Source organism: Sinocyclocheilus grahami, unplaced genomic scaffold (assembly GCF_001515645.1).
Source record: "Sinocyclocheilus grahami isolate Dianchi unplaced genomic scaffold, SAMN03320097.WGS_v1.1 scaffold733.1, whole genome shotgun sequence".
Taxonomy (NCBI): domain Eukaryota; kingdom Metazoa; phylum Chordata; class Actinopteri; order Cypriniformes; family Cyprinidae; genus Sinocyclocheilus; species Sinocyclocheilus grahami.
This window is the reverse complement of record NW_015505912.1, coordinates 595,793-615,448: the sequence shown is the minus strand read 5'-3', so window position 1 is coordinate 615,448 and position 19,656 is coordinate 595,793. Positions and strand designations below refer to the sequence as shown.

The following is a 19,656-nucleotide window of genomic DNA, read 5'->3' as shown; positions in this document are numbered from 1 at the left end:
CTCTCCAGTGCCCGCTCCTCAAAAATGACCCGCCCTCCCACCCACTCCGGCCTCCTCCAGCGTTACCATGGTCGGAGTCTCCCTCACCTCCGCCTCCGAAGCCTGGACGCCGCCTCGGTCCGTAGACCCAATGGCTCCACCTCGGCTCCTAACTCCCTCGCCTCCACCGTCAACCATCGCTCCACCGGGCTCCCTCATCCATCCGGCTCCACCTTGGTTGGGCGTCGACCTGCCATCGCCTCTGGACTCCTCTCCTCTGGCTGCGCCTCATCGCTCTGTCCTACCAGCTCCGTTGGGCTCCTTCCTCCAGTCAGCTCCACCTTGGTCCTCAGTCGCTCCGGCTCCGCTGTGGATCTCTGGATCTCCGCCTCCGCCTTGGTCGCCAGAGCCCACTACCCGGACAACTGCCTCTGTACCTTCTATAGAGTTGGACTTAACGCCACCACACGAGCGCAGTTGTCTGGGGATGGTCCTCAAGAGAGCTTCACCACCTTCGTCGAGTGGATGCTGGTGTCCTGCAAGTCCCAGCTAACCGTGGGCATCGCTGACGACGACACCAGCCCCACTCAGGACACTGAGCCCAGCCCACCATCTCCCCACGTAATGGAGCATAAGCCTGAGCCCACCGATGATGGAGAGTCATTTCCCGCCGTGATCCAGGAGCCGGAGCGAAGCCCGGCGGCTAAGAAGAGGATCGCCTTGGAGGTTGAGCCCAACACGTCAGACCAGGTGCGAGAGCCGGCGAGGTCCCACCTGGCTCCTCCTCCTGCTCCGGTTCCCTCCTGTCGTCTCCCTGTCTCCTCCCTCCATCGTCACCTCCCTGGACTCTGTTAGCCGTCCTCCTCCTGGATGTCCGTCCTCCGCCGGAACCTCCACCTGTCTGCACTGCCTGCCAGCCCTTTGCCTTCCCCTGTCACCATCTCACATCCTTTACGTTGTCCTCCTCCTAGTCCCCATCTGCCCCTCCCTCTGTTTCTACGGTGCGAGGACGCACCTTCCGGGAAGGGGGAGTAATGTAACACCCCTGTGGACTGTTTGTTGTGCTTTCTTCCCCTTTTGTTGGTTTAGTCCGTTCAATCATTAGTTAATTATCCTCAGTGTGCTCACCTGTCTGCCCCTCGTTATCTGCCCTATAAGTTCCTGTCTCGTGTGTTCTAGTATTGTTGGTTATTGTGAGTGTTACCTCGAGTGTGTGTGTGTGTCTCATCTACCTGAATCTGCCTTGTTGTCTCTACATTAAATATCCTTGTCATCCTGCCTGCCTCCACACAACGTGACCGTGACAATCAGGATGTTGTACTTTTTTAACAATTATTTGTATCAGTATAAATGCAATACCACAAATACAATCATGATATATAAATAATAATACAACATCAATAGAAAAAAATAGATTATATATAGATTCACATTACTTTAATACAATTATTTCGAATCCGCATGATGTGGCGATACTATGATGAGGATGTGTAAATAATACAACATACTAAAAATAGTTTTTTCATACTAAAAAAGTTGGTTATTGTGAGTGTTACCTCGAGTGTGTGTGTGTGTCTCATCTACCCGAATCTGCCTTGTTGTCTCTACATTAAATATCCTTGTCATCCTGCCTGCCTCCACACAACGTGACCGTGACAATCAGGATGTTGTACTTTTTTAACAATTATTTGTATCAGTATAAATGCAATACCACAAATACAATCATGATATATAAATAATAATAATACAACATCAATAGAAAAAAATAGATTATATATAGATTCACATTACTTTAATACAATTATTTCGAATCCGTATGATGTGGCGATACTATGATGAGGATGTGTAAATAATACAACATACTAAAAATAGTTTTTTCATACAAAAATTTTTTATAAAATAATGAATAGACATTAATGATTTCTCTAGCAGAGGGGAGATTAATAAGACTTTAGAAAATGAGGTCTTAAAAAATCCCTAAGGATTTATAAGACATGGATTTCTAAAGGTTCACTTCAAAATGTTCCTTATCAGTATTTTTTATCTTTTTCTAGTACAAAATATTGAAAAGTCCTTAAAATATGACCAATTTACTTAACATTGGATATTAAGACTTGATTTCAAACATAATCATGAATTGTTTATTTTTCTTAATACAATGGTAAATATTTTTTACAATTAATTAAATTTTTTTTTTTTTTACAAATCAATTATGGTAATGGTATTTGGACTTTGCATTATGGTAATAGAAATAGGCTTGATTATTATGAAAAATATTAGAATTGAAATCTAATGTCAAAATGTAAAAAAGACATAAAGCAAGACATTAAAAATTATAATTTACATTTATTTTGTATACTTTTTTGGTAGAATTTAGAGATATCAAGACTTCAAAAAAAAAATCAATTTTCTCTAGTGATTCATTTTTATAAGAGGCCATGAGACAGTGGAGGGCTTTTTTCAAAACTAAGCACATAGAGCTTTATTGGTCAATATCCCTCCCATCCAATCCTAAAGATTTGTCATTACCCATACTGACTCTTTAAATTTGACCTCTCTTTCTGCCGTGTACAATGTATGCCTTGAAACTGAGACGCCTGTCTGTACTGGACAGAAATAATCAATCTCTCTCTCTGTTTGCCCCACCCTCTCCATCCTACGACAATGAAGTGTGTCCATTCATGACAACTGCTCATCCCCCAGCTGTCTGCACTTGTCTGGCATGTGCCCTATGACATTAGTAGATAGAGTGATGAGCTGTTTTCTGGGGTAACGTAACGCTTTGCCCTGATGTGAGGGTTTGGGGTGATGATCCGACGTGTGCCTAAACTTGTGTCATATGGAGCTAGTTTTATGCCTTATGAATTTCTTAAACTTTTAGGCCTGCGGTTTCGTCCCGTTGTCCCTCTGGGATATAGCTGTGATTGTGGCTGGAATTACATCATTAAAATTCCAAGATGCTCAGTGTGGAATTTAAGATTCTTATGAAGAATTTTTTTTGTGCCAAAGTTTCCAAGAGAATCCTTTCAGTTGAGAACAATTTACATCTATTCTTTTATCTCACAATCTTTCCCTTTACAACCCCAGTGTCAAGGTTCACCCACTAAATTGTGCGGCAAGAGTGTGTCCGGATGAAATCACTGACATTCAAGCATGGATGTTCATTGGCTGGAGAATTTGAGCATTGGCGGTTATGGACCGTGTTAACCAGGATTGCGGGTGCGGGACAGGCTTCAATCTTTTATGGCAGCAATTATGTTTTACTTTTAAACAAGAAGATAATCAAAGATTATAAAACCCAAGACTGACTTCAAATTTATTTAACAAGCATCATAAATATGAATAAAAATACCTGACAAACACATCAATACATATTACTGATTATTCAGGATTTGCCCGCTGTAATGTTGGCTTCTTATTTTACAGTCTCAAAATCAAAAAATGAATATCCATTTTTCATGTTGCAAATTATAATATTTGATTTATTTTAATTTTGTGTTGTGTTTTTTTTTTATCTATAGAAATATTATAGATTTTTTATTGTAGCCATTTATTGTTTATCAGCCATAACATAACATAATAAATTAACATAACAAAAAAAAATCATTATTGGCTTTTCTATAACAGGCAATTTTTAATATTTGTGCATCCCTAACTAATCATTTAAAAGGCTGGTTAAAGATAAAGTGATTTCAAAAGCATTAACGGTTACACTTTATGAAGGTGAATTTAGGTGTGTCCCAATTCGCGTACTACATTTTGTAGTATAAATAGTGCAATAGTGTGTTCACACTGAAAATTCCAAAAAGAAAAAGTGCACTTTAAAGATGATGCACTTAAATAAATTCATACACTCAACTGTCACAGGTTTACTTACATAGCGGAGGGGGAGGGGCTATCAGATTCCGAAGCTGAATGACAAATAACCTTGTGAAATAACCTTATGAACTTAAGCTACTTTGTTACAAAAAAGAACTGAGTTAACTACATGTACTTACTGTAGGGTTAAGGCTGGAGTTAGGGTTCATTCGTTTAAGGTTAGTTACTTGTAATTATGCATAATTTACCATTTACTGTGTAACAGCAAACTATTGCATATTGAAACCTAAATACCACTAACTACACTTAAAATGGAATGGTTTTATTTACAAAGAAAAATCAAGTTTTAATTACAGTGTAATCTGTCTCAGAAAAAGGAAATATTCTTGTCCTTATAACTGACAGGAAGGCCTAATGATCACGAACAGCACTGAGCAGCATTTATGCATTAGCACTTAATTAAATCAGGTAGTAGGAAATACTGATTGAAGATCAGATTTCCCTGCCTGCCAGTGAGTTCTGACCTGCCCTAGACTAGGTTAACTTGATGATTAGAGGGGCTCAATTTGACTCTGTTGACACAATACAGATCATACAGTTGTTTGCTTGCTCTAGTTTACTGTTGGATCAAGACTCAATAAGGAATAAAGGATTTAAATGAGAAAAGAAAGAGCCGTTGCATGAGATCTGAAAGAAAGGAAGAAAACAAAAGAGAACTGAAAACAGAAATGCAAAAGAAAAGACACGTGTATCAGGAGACACAGATTTAGGGGCGAGGGGGAGAAAGCATATGTACAGAAGCGTTTGTGGTCAATAATAGAGATGGAGTTTCTCCGCTGCGATCTCAGGTTACTCACACTGACCTTTTGTGAGCAGTATCACATTTTGCCAAAGAGAATATGCATGCACACAAACAACACGCTACATAGCTCTCTTCTCCAGCATGACAAGGCATGTTGCTGTGTATATTTTCAATAAAAATAATGGCATAATGTCAAATCACGCTTACAGGAAATGCTTTCTCCCAACCACCATCATCTTGTCATCTTAGACTGTTATGAGGCAGCTATTCGCCTTCTCACTGAAGAATCAAATAGCTGCAGTTGTGAAAAATAATAACCTGTCTGTGTGTGGGATTTTTTTGCTATCACAGGCATACATTATTATAGCATGCATACAGTCTATTATGCCATAAAATGTGTTAGTAAGGAGACTGTGGTTGTCCAGACCTGTCCGCTTCTGTTACTCATATTTTGTTATGCTGTACAGTATGATGATCTGTAACACTATGATTGCAACTTCACTGTAAATAAACAACATAGTTAGTGCCATTATTCCAACTACGACTGTGTCTTTGTTGGAAGTGACCAATAGCTATCGTCACCAATGCAATGGGTGTTCTGAGTGGTTACTAGGGCATTGCTTGTAATGGCATAAAAGGCCCACTCAGACCAAGAACGAAAACATTAACAATAACTATGAACAGGAAGTAAAAAAAATAATAAAAATTGCTCACGGAGTCCACAGCACAACTATAATGGTAATGATAAAACAGTAGCAATAAAAACACTGAAAGCAAATTAAAATTAAAATGATTGTAATTTTAAGAGTAAAAGACTATAAAAATGCCACGGTAAAAAGCAGTTTGGTTGACAATGAATTCCTTTTCTATGGTGAAAACTGTAATAGATATAATGGGATATTTAATGTAATTTTACAGTAAAATACTGTTAAATGTACCTTTTTGGAAGTGGAAAAGAACAAGTCATATAATTTACAGTGGAAAAAAATGTAAATTGACATTCCTATAATTCTCTGTGTGATCCTTCACATTTTATGTTTTTTCATTTAAATAATTGTTTCTTCTTAGTTTTTTGTTATAAGTACAGTACATTAGGGGTTTACATATTATATCGTTAGAGTAATGTTGATGGCATTATTTTATTGTTGTGTGCTACCGTTATGGTGTTTTATATTATTACTTTATTATAATTTATTTATAATTTATTATTATTTAGCTACTAATAATATTATTAAAATCTACATGTGATGAACTGCGGTTGTCAGTATATTATAAAGGTCCAAACCAGATTTTTTTTTACTTTGGTATATTTGGTATACTGTATAATACTAATAATTTTACTGTAAATTTAAGTTAAATCTCTAAAATCCATTAATGTTGCTACAATTCTTTTTATGGTAAATTTCTGGCAACCACAGCTGCTGTTTTTTTATTTTTTATAAAATAGACCTTACTTTAAAGCTTGCTGTGAGAATATAACTGCAGCAACACCCTTACAATAAACTTAATTCTATCACTTACTGATGTGGACGGTATGACATTTATCATTGTAGTTGTATGTAATTGTCATAGTTTTTGTTCTTAAGTCCAATTTTCAATCTCTTTTCATTTTGTTTATGATAGAGAGTAATATTACATTTTATAACTGAAGGGACTCCTGTATATTAACTGGATTTTTGAGATCATCAGTTGTTAACTAGCCATTCATTTAATTGACAAATATATGGTATGAGGTGCGAGCTTTGCAAGATTTTTTTTTCTTATGGTTACTAACATTAGGACCATTACTCTATTATGAAAAACGGCTGATAATTTGGGTATTATGTGCTTGTTAAGTGAAGTGAAACTCCTGTTAAGTGCGTAGGAGGGAATGCAAGAAAAGAAACTGAACATTTTTAATCACATATCCAAGAAGATGAAAGCAGCGGGAATGTCCCAGAATGCTGAACAGTTCAGAATTAGTAATAATCCCACAAAGAAGCAACACAAAAATTCTTGATATTTACAGTCATTGTCTGTCCCTATCAGTGGCATGTGTACTGGAGATACTGAACCATTATGTTTCATTCACTGATCATTTTGTGTTTTAAGACAAGTTCATTTGGTTCAGACATGACAAAGTGATGCTTCAAAGATCAGATGTTTGAGTAGGTGAGTTGTTTACTCTGTAACTAGTCTGTCCTTTTCCATCAGTTTGATCCATTCAGATCCATTCATATATACAGTATATATATATGTGTTCCAGATATATGTGTGTGTGTGTGTGTGTGTGTGTAATATATAGAGACATTAATTGCGATCTCAAATCGATTAATTAGCAGAACTAGTCCACCACCTGCATTTGATGTCATTAACAACAGTCCTGTATTGTTGAACCAGCATGGCTCAAACAACGAAAATGTAACCATATTACTACACTTTCGGGAAACAGTCGTGACTAGCTAGTTAATTTCTCCAACAATACATCACTACTATGGTAAGCAGCGAGTTAAGGATTCATTTTTAGGTGTCGTCAATACGTCAGTTTTGTACGTTAAAATGCTGAAAATACGTAAGTATTTGTACGTTTAGAGGCTGAAAATAAGTCAGTATTGTATGTTTTAGTGCCTGTAAAAACGTAAGTAAATTTTACGTAAAATACATACGAATTATCATGAGATCACGTTGGAAATGCACCCCAGGTTGATTAATGGACCGTTTACGATCATGATTGAAATGTTTGTCTTTTCATCCTGAAATGCGAGGCAAATGTTGGATCACAATAATTAGGAACCACAGTTTCCACAAATCCCTTCATTTGATTGGGATGTTCTCTTTTATTCTGGAGGGCAAGGGCAGTGACTGTACCATCGAGCGTATTTTGCAGCATTAAACACGTATTTATAACGATTTCATCAGGCTCCAAAAATTCTTCAAAAAGAACACAAAGAATGGCCTTCTCAGTTGCCATAGTCGCAACTCTTGCGTCATCAGAACAGGGTGTTCAACGCATCACCGTTTCCGTTTAAAAAACGTTTTGCACCGTCTTTGTCGAGGGCTGAACGCAGCCCAGGTCTTGTTGAGATGATAGTCTGTCACATGATGGGTAATCAGCCAATCACAGTCTCATGTGACACTTCATATTGCACTTCCCTCCATATTCACACCACTGATCATTTGTATTTGTGTGCAAGAACAATATGCAAAAGAACAATATGATACACAGAAACAACAAAAGAACAATAAATCTGAGAAGGAAAAGGAGCAGGAAGCAGAGCATTAGAAAGGAAAAGACAGAACTGTGTAGATGAGTGAGTTCTGTCTTTATGAAGCGGTGGATGATAACCGCCCGACTAAAGGTCAACCATGCATGATGGAGAAAGAAAGCAATACGGAGAGGCAGAGGAGTTACAGAGACATGGGGGTTTGGGTGGGGGGAATTGTTTCATGACAAAGAACATCTCTGTCCATGATGGTGTCTGGTGTCCCTTCTCCAATGATTCACTGTGTGTGTGTGCTTTTGGACTGGTATATTATTCAGAGGCTGCACAAGGAAAAGGGAGTGGATGTGCATGGAAAAATTTAATTTCAGACCTGTATACCTGCAAACACAATACAAATCTTATAAGACACTGAAATATTGTTTTCAAGATAGTGACTAGTGGTGTCTGTTAAAGGGGTCATATGATGCTACATGCACTTTTACAAGTAGTTTGAACTGAAATGTGTGTTGGCAGTGTGTGTACACAACCACCCTATAATGATAAAAATCCACCCAGTGTTTTTTTTTACCCCTTTCTCAAATCGAGCCGATCTCAGATGCTTGTCTGCATGATGTCACAAAAACAGGTCCCTCCCACGATAGTTTGATTGACAGTAGCGTTTCAGCACAGACTGGACTGGGGTCTTACCTTAGACCCGACCTGAGTGAGCTGTCATCAGTCCGCCATTGTTTCACCGCAGGAGCAGCTGTAGACAAGAATGACTCCTATGCGATTGAGGTGTTCTGTTGTTGGATGTAATAATGAACATAGCAGTCGTCATTTACTCCCGACATCTGAGCCGCTGAAGACGCAGTGGATTACATTGTTTTTGAAGAGACTGCGCCCCCGATCTACATAAATGTGTCTATGTTCGCGCGAATCATTCGTGATCCAGCTTCACCTACAGAAGAAGTGTGTAAGGTTTTTTTAATGAATCTTTGCAAATCGCCTTTCCTAATAATGTGCTAATTAGCAAGTTTCAGGATGAATGCGACTAAAGTAAACAGTCCCTCAGAGAGCAGCTTGGAAGAGATGGGCGGGGTCAGCAGAGCTCATTAACATTTAAAGGAAAATGCTACAAAGCTGAGTGCTCTGAAAAGAGCTGTTTTTGACAGGGTAAAAAAGGTGTTTTTTACACTACCATTGAGAAATTTTAACCAAACTATGTTACAGAGTTTTCATTAAGACCCTAAAGAATCATATCAACTTGTGGAAAATGGGCATCATATGACCCCTTTAAGGTCAGTGATTTGAACAAAATCATAAAAATCCCACATTCTTACACTGAAAGAGGGACCTGAAACTAGAGACCAGTATATTAAAGAGACTGTAAAAATCACATTCATTTTCTTCATAGGGAAATTCATTTTCTTCAAATCAAATTACATTTTCGTAAATCAAAGAACAAAAAAAGAGAAATCACTTACTGCTCTGCTTGCTGATTAACATTTGTAGCTTAAATAAAGATGAATCTATATTCCATTTATAGTTTATGCCTATACAATCTATAGTTTATGTGAAGATTTCTTTCTTTCTTTCTTATTTATTTATTTATTGCTTCAAATCAAAGTTTGCAGAGTTTGCAATATTGTGATTCACCTCATAGCTGGTTGGTTGGTTCTTAATAAATACCTTTTCCTTTAGATTCCTATGGAAAAAAATATTCCTATGGAAAAAATGAAAGGGAAAATACTTCTGGAACACTATGGCAACTGCATAGTGCCGCATTTTAAACACGTTAAATATCATCTTAGCAACATCCTGGCTACCACCAACAACACGTGGTAGTGACATTTGGGTAACAACACCCACATTCATTCACATTCATTAATCACAATTTCTAAATCGATTGTAAAAATTACTATGTAAATTGTCACATTCCTGCAACAATACTGTTTCAGAAATTTGCTCTGCTTTTGTTTTATGAATGAGGTAAATTATTAAGCGTGCCACAAAACTGGCTCACATGTCCAAAATTCCCTCCAAAATGTTCCATGCTGCAGTACTTTGATCAATAAATCCATACTCAACATTCCCTGGAGCATGGCCCTTCCCCAAACCAAACCCCCAATGACCCCCCCATCCCCCTACAGCCAGAATATCTGATGATCTTCAATGTGTCTGTCCATCTGTCTATGGTATAACTTACACCACCCATTCACACACACACACACACACACACACACACACACACGCGCGCGTTTGCTGAGTGTCCATTAGGTTTGACTCAGGACAAAGCCTGTTTATTACGGCCCCCAATTGAATCAAAGATAATCAAATCAAAAGAATAATTTTTTAACTTGCCAGCGAACAGAGTTCACAGGGTCAAGAACAAAGCAGTCTCAGTTCTAATGTGCTTTTACTCAATTTTACAATATTCTCTGGGCTGTTTTGTGTCTTTTATTTTGGGATTGTTTTAGAAACTAATGACTAGACCTAAATGGAATCTGGTAATGTTTCAGCACTTTTTTCTACACTCTTTTAGTAGAAAACAGAAAATCAAATTATCCAAAATATTTAGTAATCAAACACGTCGCCGATTCTGTGGAAATGAGCTTTTTGTGCATACAGATTCCATATCAAGGTCTGTTACTGTTATAACTAACTTGTCAAAAAATCACCCTCATGTCATTCCAAACCTGTATAACTTTTTTTTCTTCTGTATAACGTTCTGTGGAATTTTGTAGAATATTTCAACTGTTTGCATCCATACAATAAAAGTCAATGGGGTCAATGGAACACTTTCCACAATATCTTTTTTTGTGCATACATGTTTGGAACAATATGAGGATGAGTAAATAATGAACTTAAACACAACTGGCCTTATTCAAGCAGAAGGAGTTTGTGTGCAAACTGTTAATTTTTATTGTATTGAACTTCAACTATCATTTCAATACCACAGTTTACATAAAAGTGGTTTTATGAATGATTTGCATGAAAATTCTTAATGCAGCAGTTGCAATGAGAATTTCTTTGTAAATCACTTCTGAAACCAGTTTTATTTAAATTGTTAAAAAAGTAAGCAATTCCCATAGAAATTTGTTCTGCTTGTGTTTCATGAATTGTTATCTGGCTCCTTTTAAATACCAACTGCATGATTTGTTATGCATTTTTAACTTGCTTTAGAAATCTCTCATGCCAATTCACATCAGCTTTTAAGCAACTAACCGATTTTGCATCTTTTTCTTTGTCTTTGTCTCTTTTCTCCAATAGATGTAGATCCTCCTAACACCTCAAGATTTCCTTCTTCTCCTCTTCCATATGTTACACCTTCTCTTCCTCCTTTTTTTTCTCCCTCTTATTCTTCTTCTCCTGCTCCTTCAGTTGTCTCATATACAGACAAGTCTCCTCCTGACAGTCCTATGGAGAGCGTGACCACGGCTGACCCTGGGCTGAAGAGACTTGGGCTGAGCGAAAACCTCATTCCCATCTACACCTCCATACTGGCTGCAGTGCTGTTGGGCCTGGTGGCCTTCATCATCTTTAAACGGTGAGGAGGACTGGAATTATTCTCTCCCCAAGCTGTTTTCATCTCCGCTCACAGTACAGCTATGTAGGCTTTAGTTCATCTATTTTTATAAAGTAAGGAAATAATGCTTCTAGGCTGTTCTTCCATCTGATCCATCACGAGCACATTGTTTATTATGTGGAGTAAAACAGAGACACTGACCTCAGATCAGATTAAAAAACATTTATTAATTTCATTTCTGATTTGATGAAGCACATTCAAGGCCTTAAGCAAATCTAGCAATAGAATAATCAAGACAGCAAATGCAAATATGAAAAATAATAACTACATGTTTTTGCAGACTGATAACAAGATAAAAATAAGGAAGATAGTTTTCTGAGCAGACATAGATGGAGGTTGTGGGGGAAAGGGGTCATAAACTATTAACACACACAGCTGTGGGGTGTAGACCCGCTTTGGTTCCTTCAGAGTATGAACATCCTGGTGCTTTGAAATCATTGTTTGTTTGAGTGGTCCAATATCTCAATTTCTGGCTCAGCCAATTGGGTGTGTTTGGGCGGGACAAGCTTGTCTGTGGCAGGGGGCGGAAGAGTGGTGTAGAAATGTCACACTTCAATTTTAGGTTAAAAATTAATACTGATTGTGATAATAAAAGCTTCTGATGTTCACTTTGATATCTTTCAGGTGGAACAGTTGTAAGCAGAACAAGCAAGGAGGCAATAACAGAGCGTGCAGTGCAAACCCCAGTCAGACCCCTTCTCCTGAGGGAGAGAAACTCCACAGTGACAGCGGTATCTCAGTGGACAGTCAGAGCTTACAGGAGGGCCAGGGGCCTCTACATACAGGTACAGACCCTTAGATCATCATATATATATATATACAGATATGACAGATATGATGATCTTGGTGTACTTGCTATGCAAGCTGCTGTTGTTACTGCTGCTGACCTTATTGCATATGCATTTGTAGGAGTTTCCCTTTCAGACCCAAAATTTATGGGAGGAAAATATTTAAATAAATAATACAATGTGATTTAGAAAGGTTTGCTGAAGTCAATTGTCTTGAGCATGTCTTTACCAATTTTGAGCTTCACATGGCTGCGATAGATGCGAATTTGCTCTGCTCTTGGTAGTTTGAGTTGATCATTATGGAAATTAGCCTGGGTTGTCTGTGTTCTTTAATTTGCTCATTGATAGTAGATCGCCCACAAAAACTTTCCACTCCTTTTGACACTTTTATGGGATTTACGATCTCACGCTAATTTGCCCTGTTTAGTAAATCTGGCTCTTAGACAGGTGGAGCTGGGGGAGGTGGAGAGTTTCAGAGGAACTCTGTGGGACCAGCTTACAGCAAATACTGGACCAGACTATTTCAATATTGAGCAAGCAAGCTTGTTAACTGCAATGCAACAGTTTGATTGTTTATTTGTAAATTATTTTAAAAAGATATATAAATAAATAAGAACTTTTAAGCTACAATCTTAAATTGTACAGTTGTTAAAATCAAATTTTAGTTTAAACCTATCAGGCTGCACTGTCTACATGACAGTTACATGACAGAATTATATATTTAGCTTGCATTTGTGCGGTTTACATGGTGGTTATGTCTATATCATTTCTACGATTATATCACTACCATAACTGCTACCACTACTACAAACAAAAAATGTATTCTTTTTGTTTTAGTGGTCAAGATAGATGGAGGTTCAGCCCTGTCGTTGCACTTACACACACGGGAGGAGGTTGAGAAATTGCTAAATCGTACCTGTGAAGGGGAGGAGTCAGGAGCCAATGAGGAAACTGATTGGTGCAGCCTGGCAGGGCTACTTGGATACAAAGAAGAACACATTGCTAATTTCAAGCAGGAAGAGAGGCCCATCCAGGCCCTTCTGTCTCATTGGGCGAGTCAGGATTCGGCTAGCATTGATGCACTTTTCACAGCACTGAAGAAGATCAATAGGGAGGACATCGTGCAGAGCATCACAGTTAAACCAACTGCTACATCTACCGTATGAGAAAACCACAGCTTGCAAACACACACATGCTCCCATGCTGTAGATGCCGAAATAAACACCTTACATTGCCTTCAGCATACTTCGATGTTGATGTATCACCTGTGAAGTTGATGTATCACTATATCCTTAACTTTAGGCTGTAGACTGAAGTGCCGTTTCCCCTTACCCTTGATTATGGCCAAACTGTGTGCAACGAATGCACAATTGAGTAAATATTGTTTGCATGTTCCTTTAGTTTGAGAAAAGCCATACGGGCTTGAACATGGATATTCATGTCTTTCCTGAAGAGAATTCCCCATAAAAGACTCATCAAATCAAAATCATTCATTTTATATTTAACACATTTCAGCATCACAACTATACAAACTACACACCACACCCAGCTTTAGCCTACAGATTATTCCTCCTTAGTATAAGTTTAAATGTTTTTATTGACCTTTTTTAGCATTCTTTAATTCCATTTTTCTGCCTCTATACAGGAACCTCTATGTAACATCCATAATGCATATGCTATTGATACTTAAAATATGGCCAGTTCAGTCATTGTCTATGCATTGAGTGTACCATTACCACAAACCATATCCACTGATTATATCCTGTCAGAGTTTGACCCCTGACCTCACTTGTACACAGTAGATGTTGTGCTCCTGTGCTTTAAATACAACCAGATACAGTATGAGAAGAATCAGTCATAGAAAAATGAATGAGAAATCACTACGCTCTATATGAAGACTGTAGAATTGTGAAAGTTTTTCTGTAATGTGAGCTAAAGAAGCTAGATTTATGCTGCCACTATTGTCAGATTTTTGCTTAATTTGATTGTAAACTAAACCATGATCCCTGATTTACTACTTGTTATTGTCAGTTATTAGGGAGAGGGACATTCTCATTATAGAGAGCATTGGATTAGACAAAAAAATTGTGTAGCACTCAATATTTTCTGTGGTTTAAATATAAATATTTGAATGTCAGCTTAGAAGTATAATGGCATATAGATAAACTCAAAGCTATCATGGGTCTATAAAATGACTCTGACATGAGTAATCAACTGCATTTCTTAGTTAACCAGGTCTAGCATTTTCCATATCTCATCTTTTGTTGTGTCAGTAACAGAGAGATTAAGAGAGATTTTTTTTTTTTTTGCTGAGCGATGCAATGGTGAAGAAAAGAAAAATCAGAGAAGTGTCAAACTACACTGAAAAACATTATAATTTGGATCAACTTAAAACAAAAAAACTCTAATTTGTTACAGCCACATTTATTTATGGTTTGGTTCGAACTTTACATTTTGAATGACTGTTGATCATCACACAAAAACCTTTATACACAGTTAAAATATTATTTATATCATACCATTTTTAAACAATATATTTTCTTTATACAAGCCAAAATGTTACTTAATGTAGGTCAAAATATAAATTTCTGCCTTTTTACAACTTATTTCCTTCAGTAAATAAAGTGTATAATAATTCTTAAGGTAAACTAGATTTTTGCAGTTTATTTGCCCGTGGGTGGTTGTTTATTGGCCCAAGTTAAAAGAGCCAAACCCCAAATATCTACCATTCTAGTCTTGTGCTCAAATTTTGAGAAAAATGATAGCAAAAATTGTAATTGATGTATAATTTTTGCCCAAGTTTGTTTGGAACCCTAAACCTAGTGCAATCGTATTAGTGATGGTTCTAAAAAGACACCACTAATGTATGTTTATTACGTTGTCTTTATCAGTGTTCTGTCTAAATCTGGGCAGGTGACTCAAAACATTCTAGATGGATTTAATGAGCAGGAGGTTTTGTCATCCTGGTGGTCTGGCTGGCTGAAAGATGATAGCAATTTTTCAGTGTTTTTTCACTTTTTTCTTTATTTCAGCGGTAATGTGACACTGGTCACTACCTGGCTCAGGTCATCACCATGACAAAAGCGCTTGGCCATGCAGTCTGTGACCCAGATAGAAAAATGTTAAAGACACAAGACACAATATCCGCTCATTAACACACACCAAAGAAGCAAGCATCCCTATAAAATTAACCGATGACTGATATGAATGTTTAGGGTGATTAAAAGCGACTCTTTTGAAGGCATAATTCAGGGTTCCCAAGAAAACCTGGATATATTTGAGAATTTTAGGGATGATTGGACATTCAATGGTCAAAAGTTTGGAAACACTGAAGGACTAGGAGAACATCTCAAAGAATATCAATCTTTTCTGCTTATTGTTATGTTTGACTCTAAGATTCAGCAGCATAATGGATATAGTACCAAAAAATTGAAGCGATCCAATGAAACAATTTGTGCAACTGATATATTTGGTTCAAATACTGTCATTGGTATAGGATAGAGTTGTCTTTAGATGACAGGAAGAAATCAATTCAAAAGAAATCTCCAGGGCTTTATAATGTCTCAGGGTTTGTGTGGAGATTTACCCATCTGTCACTGTTCCATATTATTTCTATGTTGTCTATATCAGTGGCCTTATAATGGAGGATGCAGGAAGCACTAGCTGATCTTCTGAACTTCAGCACAATTTTTTTTTACAAGGATGGGAGATGGTCAGAGATGGGAGAAATGTTTGATGTACTTATGCAAAAGATATGAAACAACATTAAAATTTTCTAGCTGCACGCTTGTCAGTATTCATAGATTCTTGTGATGTTCATTCAGTTTGAAAAGCGATGCAGCAGCATACATTATTAATATCTCTGAATATTACGGTCAGTCTAAATACTGAGGAAAGAATGTTTTCAACTTTTTGGACATGCATTTTTTGGAAAAATGCAAACACACTGTAATTTGTATCTTTAAATGAAGGCATTCTCCATTTCTGGATATGATTTTGGTAAAACTTTATAATAACTTTCATTTATAAATCATTAACAAACATTACATAATGCTTAACAGATCATTAGTTAAAATATATTCACATATGAGATAATGTCCTTGATAATGTTTACTAATGAACTTACTAAACATTACCTAATGATTAACATATGATTATTTAATGTAAATTGAAATGCTTACAAATGTCAGTAAACTTTCAGTTCATATGATCTTCATTCGTTGGTCTTTGTTTGTTGTGTAGACCTCTATTTACACATCTTAACAAATAATCTATTAATTATTTGTTCATGTTTTGCAGTACCCAATCTAAAGTGGAAAGTATTCATCATTTGCAAATGTTTATAAAAGTTTACTAATCATTAATACCTTTATGAGCAGTCATCTTAATGGCCAAAAGTGTCCCGAAAGACTTGAATTGACCCGATTGACATATCTTTACTAATAATTTATTAATCATTTGTTCATGTTTTGCAGTACCCAATCTAAAGTGGAAAGTATTCATCATTTGCAAATGTTTATAAAAGTTTACTAATCATTAATACCTTTATGAGCAGTCATCTTAATGGCCAAAAGTGTCCCGAAAGACTTGAATTGACCCGATTGACATATCTTTACTAATAATTTATTAATCATTTGTTCATGTTTTTGCAGTCGCCAATGTAAAGATGAAACTGAATCATTTGTAAATTTTTATAAACAATTACTAATCATTTAGTATCTTTATGGGCATTGGACTTTTAGCTAATATAACAAGGTTTGTGTAAAGGGTGGCTGGTTAAGTTAGCTAAATGCTTGCTAAAGACATAACAGATTGTAATTTTGGTGCAAAAAAATACATTTTATTGCCTCAACACTCACATTAGTATACTGCTCTTCAGTATATCATTAAACAGGATATTCCTTGAATCATAAATAAACAGGGGAAAACAAATCATTTTTTAATACTTGTTCTACTTGTTCATTTATCAAAACAATATAATATGAACAGATTGAACCGTGTTCCCTTATAATAATTAGGGTGATTAAAAGCGACTCTTTTGAAGGCATAATTCAGGGTTCCCAAGAAAACCTGGATATATTTGAGAATTTTAGGGATGATTGGACATTCAATGGTCAAAAGTTTGGAAACACTGAAGGACTAGGAGAACATCTCAAAGAATATCAATCTTTTCTGCTTATTGTTATGTTTGACTCTAAGATTCAGCAGCATAATGGATATAGTACCAAAAAATTGAAGCGATCCAATGAAACAATTTGTGCAACTGATATATTTGGTTCAAATACTGTCATTGGTATAGGATAGAGTTGTCTTTAGATGACAGGAAGAAATCAATTCAAAAGAAATCTCCAGGGCTTTATAATGTCTCAGGGTTTGTGTGGAGATTTACCCATCTGTCACTGTTCCATATTATTTCTATGTTGTCTATATCAGTGGCCTTATAATGGAGGATGCAGGAAGCACTAGCTGATCTTCTGAACTTCAGCACAATTTTTTTTTACAAGGATGGGAGATGGTCAGAGATGGGAGAAATGTTTGATGTACTTATGCAAAAGATATGAAACAACATTAAAATTTTCTAGCTGCACGCTTGTCAGTATTCATAGATTCTTGTGATGTTCATTCAGTTTGAAAAGCGATGCAGCAGCATACATTATTAATATCTCTGAATATTACGGTCAGTCTAAATATTGAGGAAAGAATGTTTTCAACTTTTTGGACATGCATTTTTTGGAAAAATGCAAACACACTGTAATTTGTATCTTTAAATGAAGGCATTCTCCATTTCTGGATATGATTTTGGTAAAACTTTATAATAACTTTCATTTATAACAAACATTCAAACATTACATAATGCTTAACAGATCATTAGTTAAAATATATTCACATATGAGATAATGTCCTTGATAAAATGAACTTATGAACTTACTAAACATTACCTAATGATTAACATATGATTATTTAATGTAAATTGAAATGCTTACAAATGTCAGTAAACTTTCAGTTCATATGATCTTCATTCGTTGGTCTTTGTTTGTTGTGTAGACCTCTATTTACACATCTTAACAAATAATCTATTAATTATTTGTTCATGTTTTGCAGTACCCAATCTAAAGTGGAAAGTATTCATCATTTGCAAATGTTTATAAAAGTTTACTAATCATTAATACCTTTATGAGCAGTCATCTTAATGGCCAAAAGTGTCCCGAAAGACTTGAATTGACCCGATTGACATATCTTTACTAATAATTTATTAATCATTTGTTCATGTTTTTGCAGTCGCCAATGTAAAGATGAAACTGAATCATTTGTAAATTTTTATAAACAATTACTAATCATTTAGTATCTTTATGGGCATTGGACTTTTAGCTAATATAACAAGGTTTGTGTAAAGGGTGGCTGGTTAAGTTAGCTAAATGCTTGCTAAAGACATAACAGATTGTAATTTTGGTGCAAAAAAATACATTTTATTGCCTCAACACTCACATTAGTATACTGCTCTTCAGTATATCATTAAACAGGATATTCCTTGAATCATAAATAAACAGGGGAAAACAAATCATTTTTTAATACTTGTTCTACTTGTTCATTTATCAAAACAATATAATATGAACAGATTGAACCGTGTTCCCTTATAATAATCAAATTGACCCCTGTACACTGTTGACCCTTTAACCAAGCCTTAAAGCTACCCAAACCACCAAAGCTGTCCCTAACCTTACCCATTTCACACCTCAATAGCAGCAGAAGTGTTGTGCATGAACACACGCTTTTAATCATTGCATAACATCTGTTAAAATCATGTGTAGATTTTCAATAAGTGCTTGATCATATGGAATTGAAAGTTTAATGACTTTTGTTAGCATTGTAACTTACATGAAATAATGATTTGTTTGAACAGTATCTAATGTTTTATTAGCAAACATTAACAAGCACATTATCTCACGTTTCTAACTCTTTGAACATATATTAACTAATGATCCATTAAGCATTATATAATGTTTGTTAATGATGTATTAATGAAAGTTATTATAAAGTGTTACCGGGATTTTTTTTATGATTTTTTTTTAGAGTGTAGCACTTAAAAAGTATAATGTACATTTTGTATAACAAATTCCTGAGATTAATATCAGGTCTTTTTTCAGTATGTACATAATTTTGCTGTGTTTGTGATAACTGCTTTTGTTTTGTGTAGTATACTGCTCTTCAGTATATCATTAAACAGGATATTCCTTGAATCATAAATAAACAGGGGAAAACAAATCATTTTTTAATACTTGTTCTACTTGTTCATTTATCAAAACAATATAATATGAACAGATTGAACCGTGTTCCCTTATAATAATCAAATTGACCCCTGTACACTGTTGACCCTTTAACCAAGCCTTAAAGCTACCCAAACCACCAAAGCTGTCCCTAACCTTACCCATTTCACACCTCAATAGCAGCAGAAGTGTTGTGCATGAACACACGCTTTTAATCATTGCATAACATCTG

At 36.1% G+C, this 19,656-nt stretch overlaps 1 protein-coding gene across 2 annotated transcripts in view; it reads left to right on the top strand.

Annotated features, from left to right (window-relative positions):
- LOC107560558 (tumor necrosis factor receptor superfamily member 16-like) overlaps positions 1-14,452 on the top strand; it is a 37,733-nt gene extending 23,281 nt beyond the window's left edge. For both annotated transcript variants that reach the window (XM_016244775.1, XM_016244774.1), the window contains exons 4-6: positions 11,056-11,332; positions 11,996-12,156; positions 12,997-14,452. In XM_016244775.1, coding sequence (XP_016100261.1) covers positions 11,056-11,332; positions 11,996-12,156; positions 12,997-13,325 — 767 coding nt within the window. In that variant the 3' untranslated portion in view covers positions 13,326-14,452. The remainder of the gene's footprint in view (positions 1-11,055; positions 11,333-11,995; positions 12,157-12,996) is intronic.
- Positions 14,453-19,656: the final 5,204 nt, after the last annotated feature.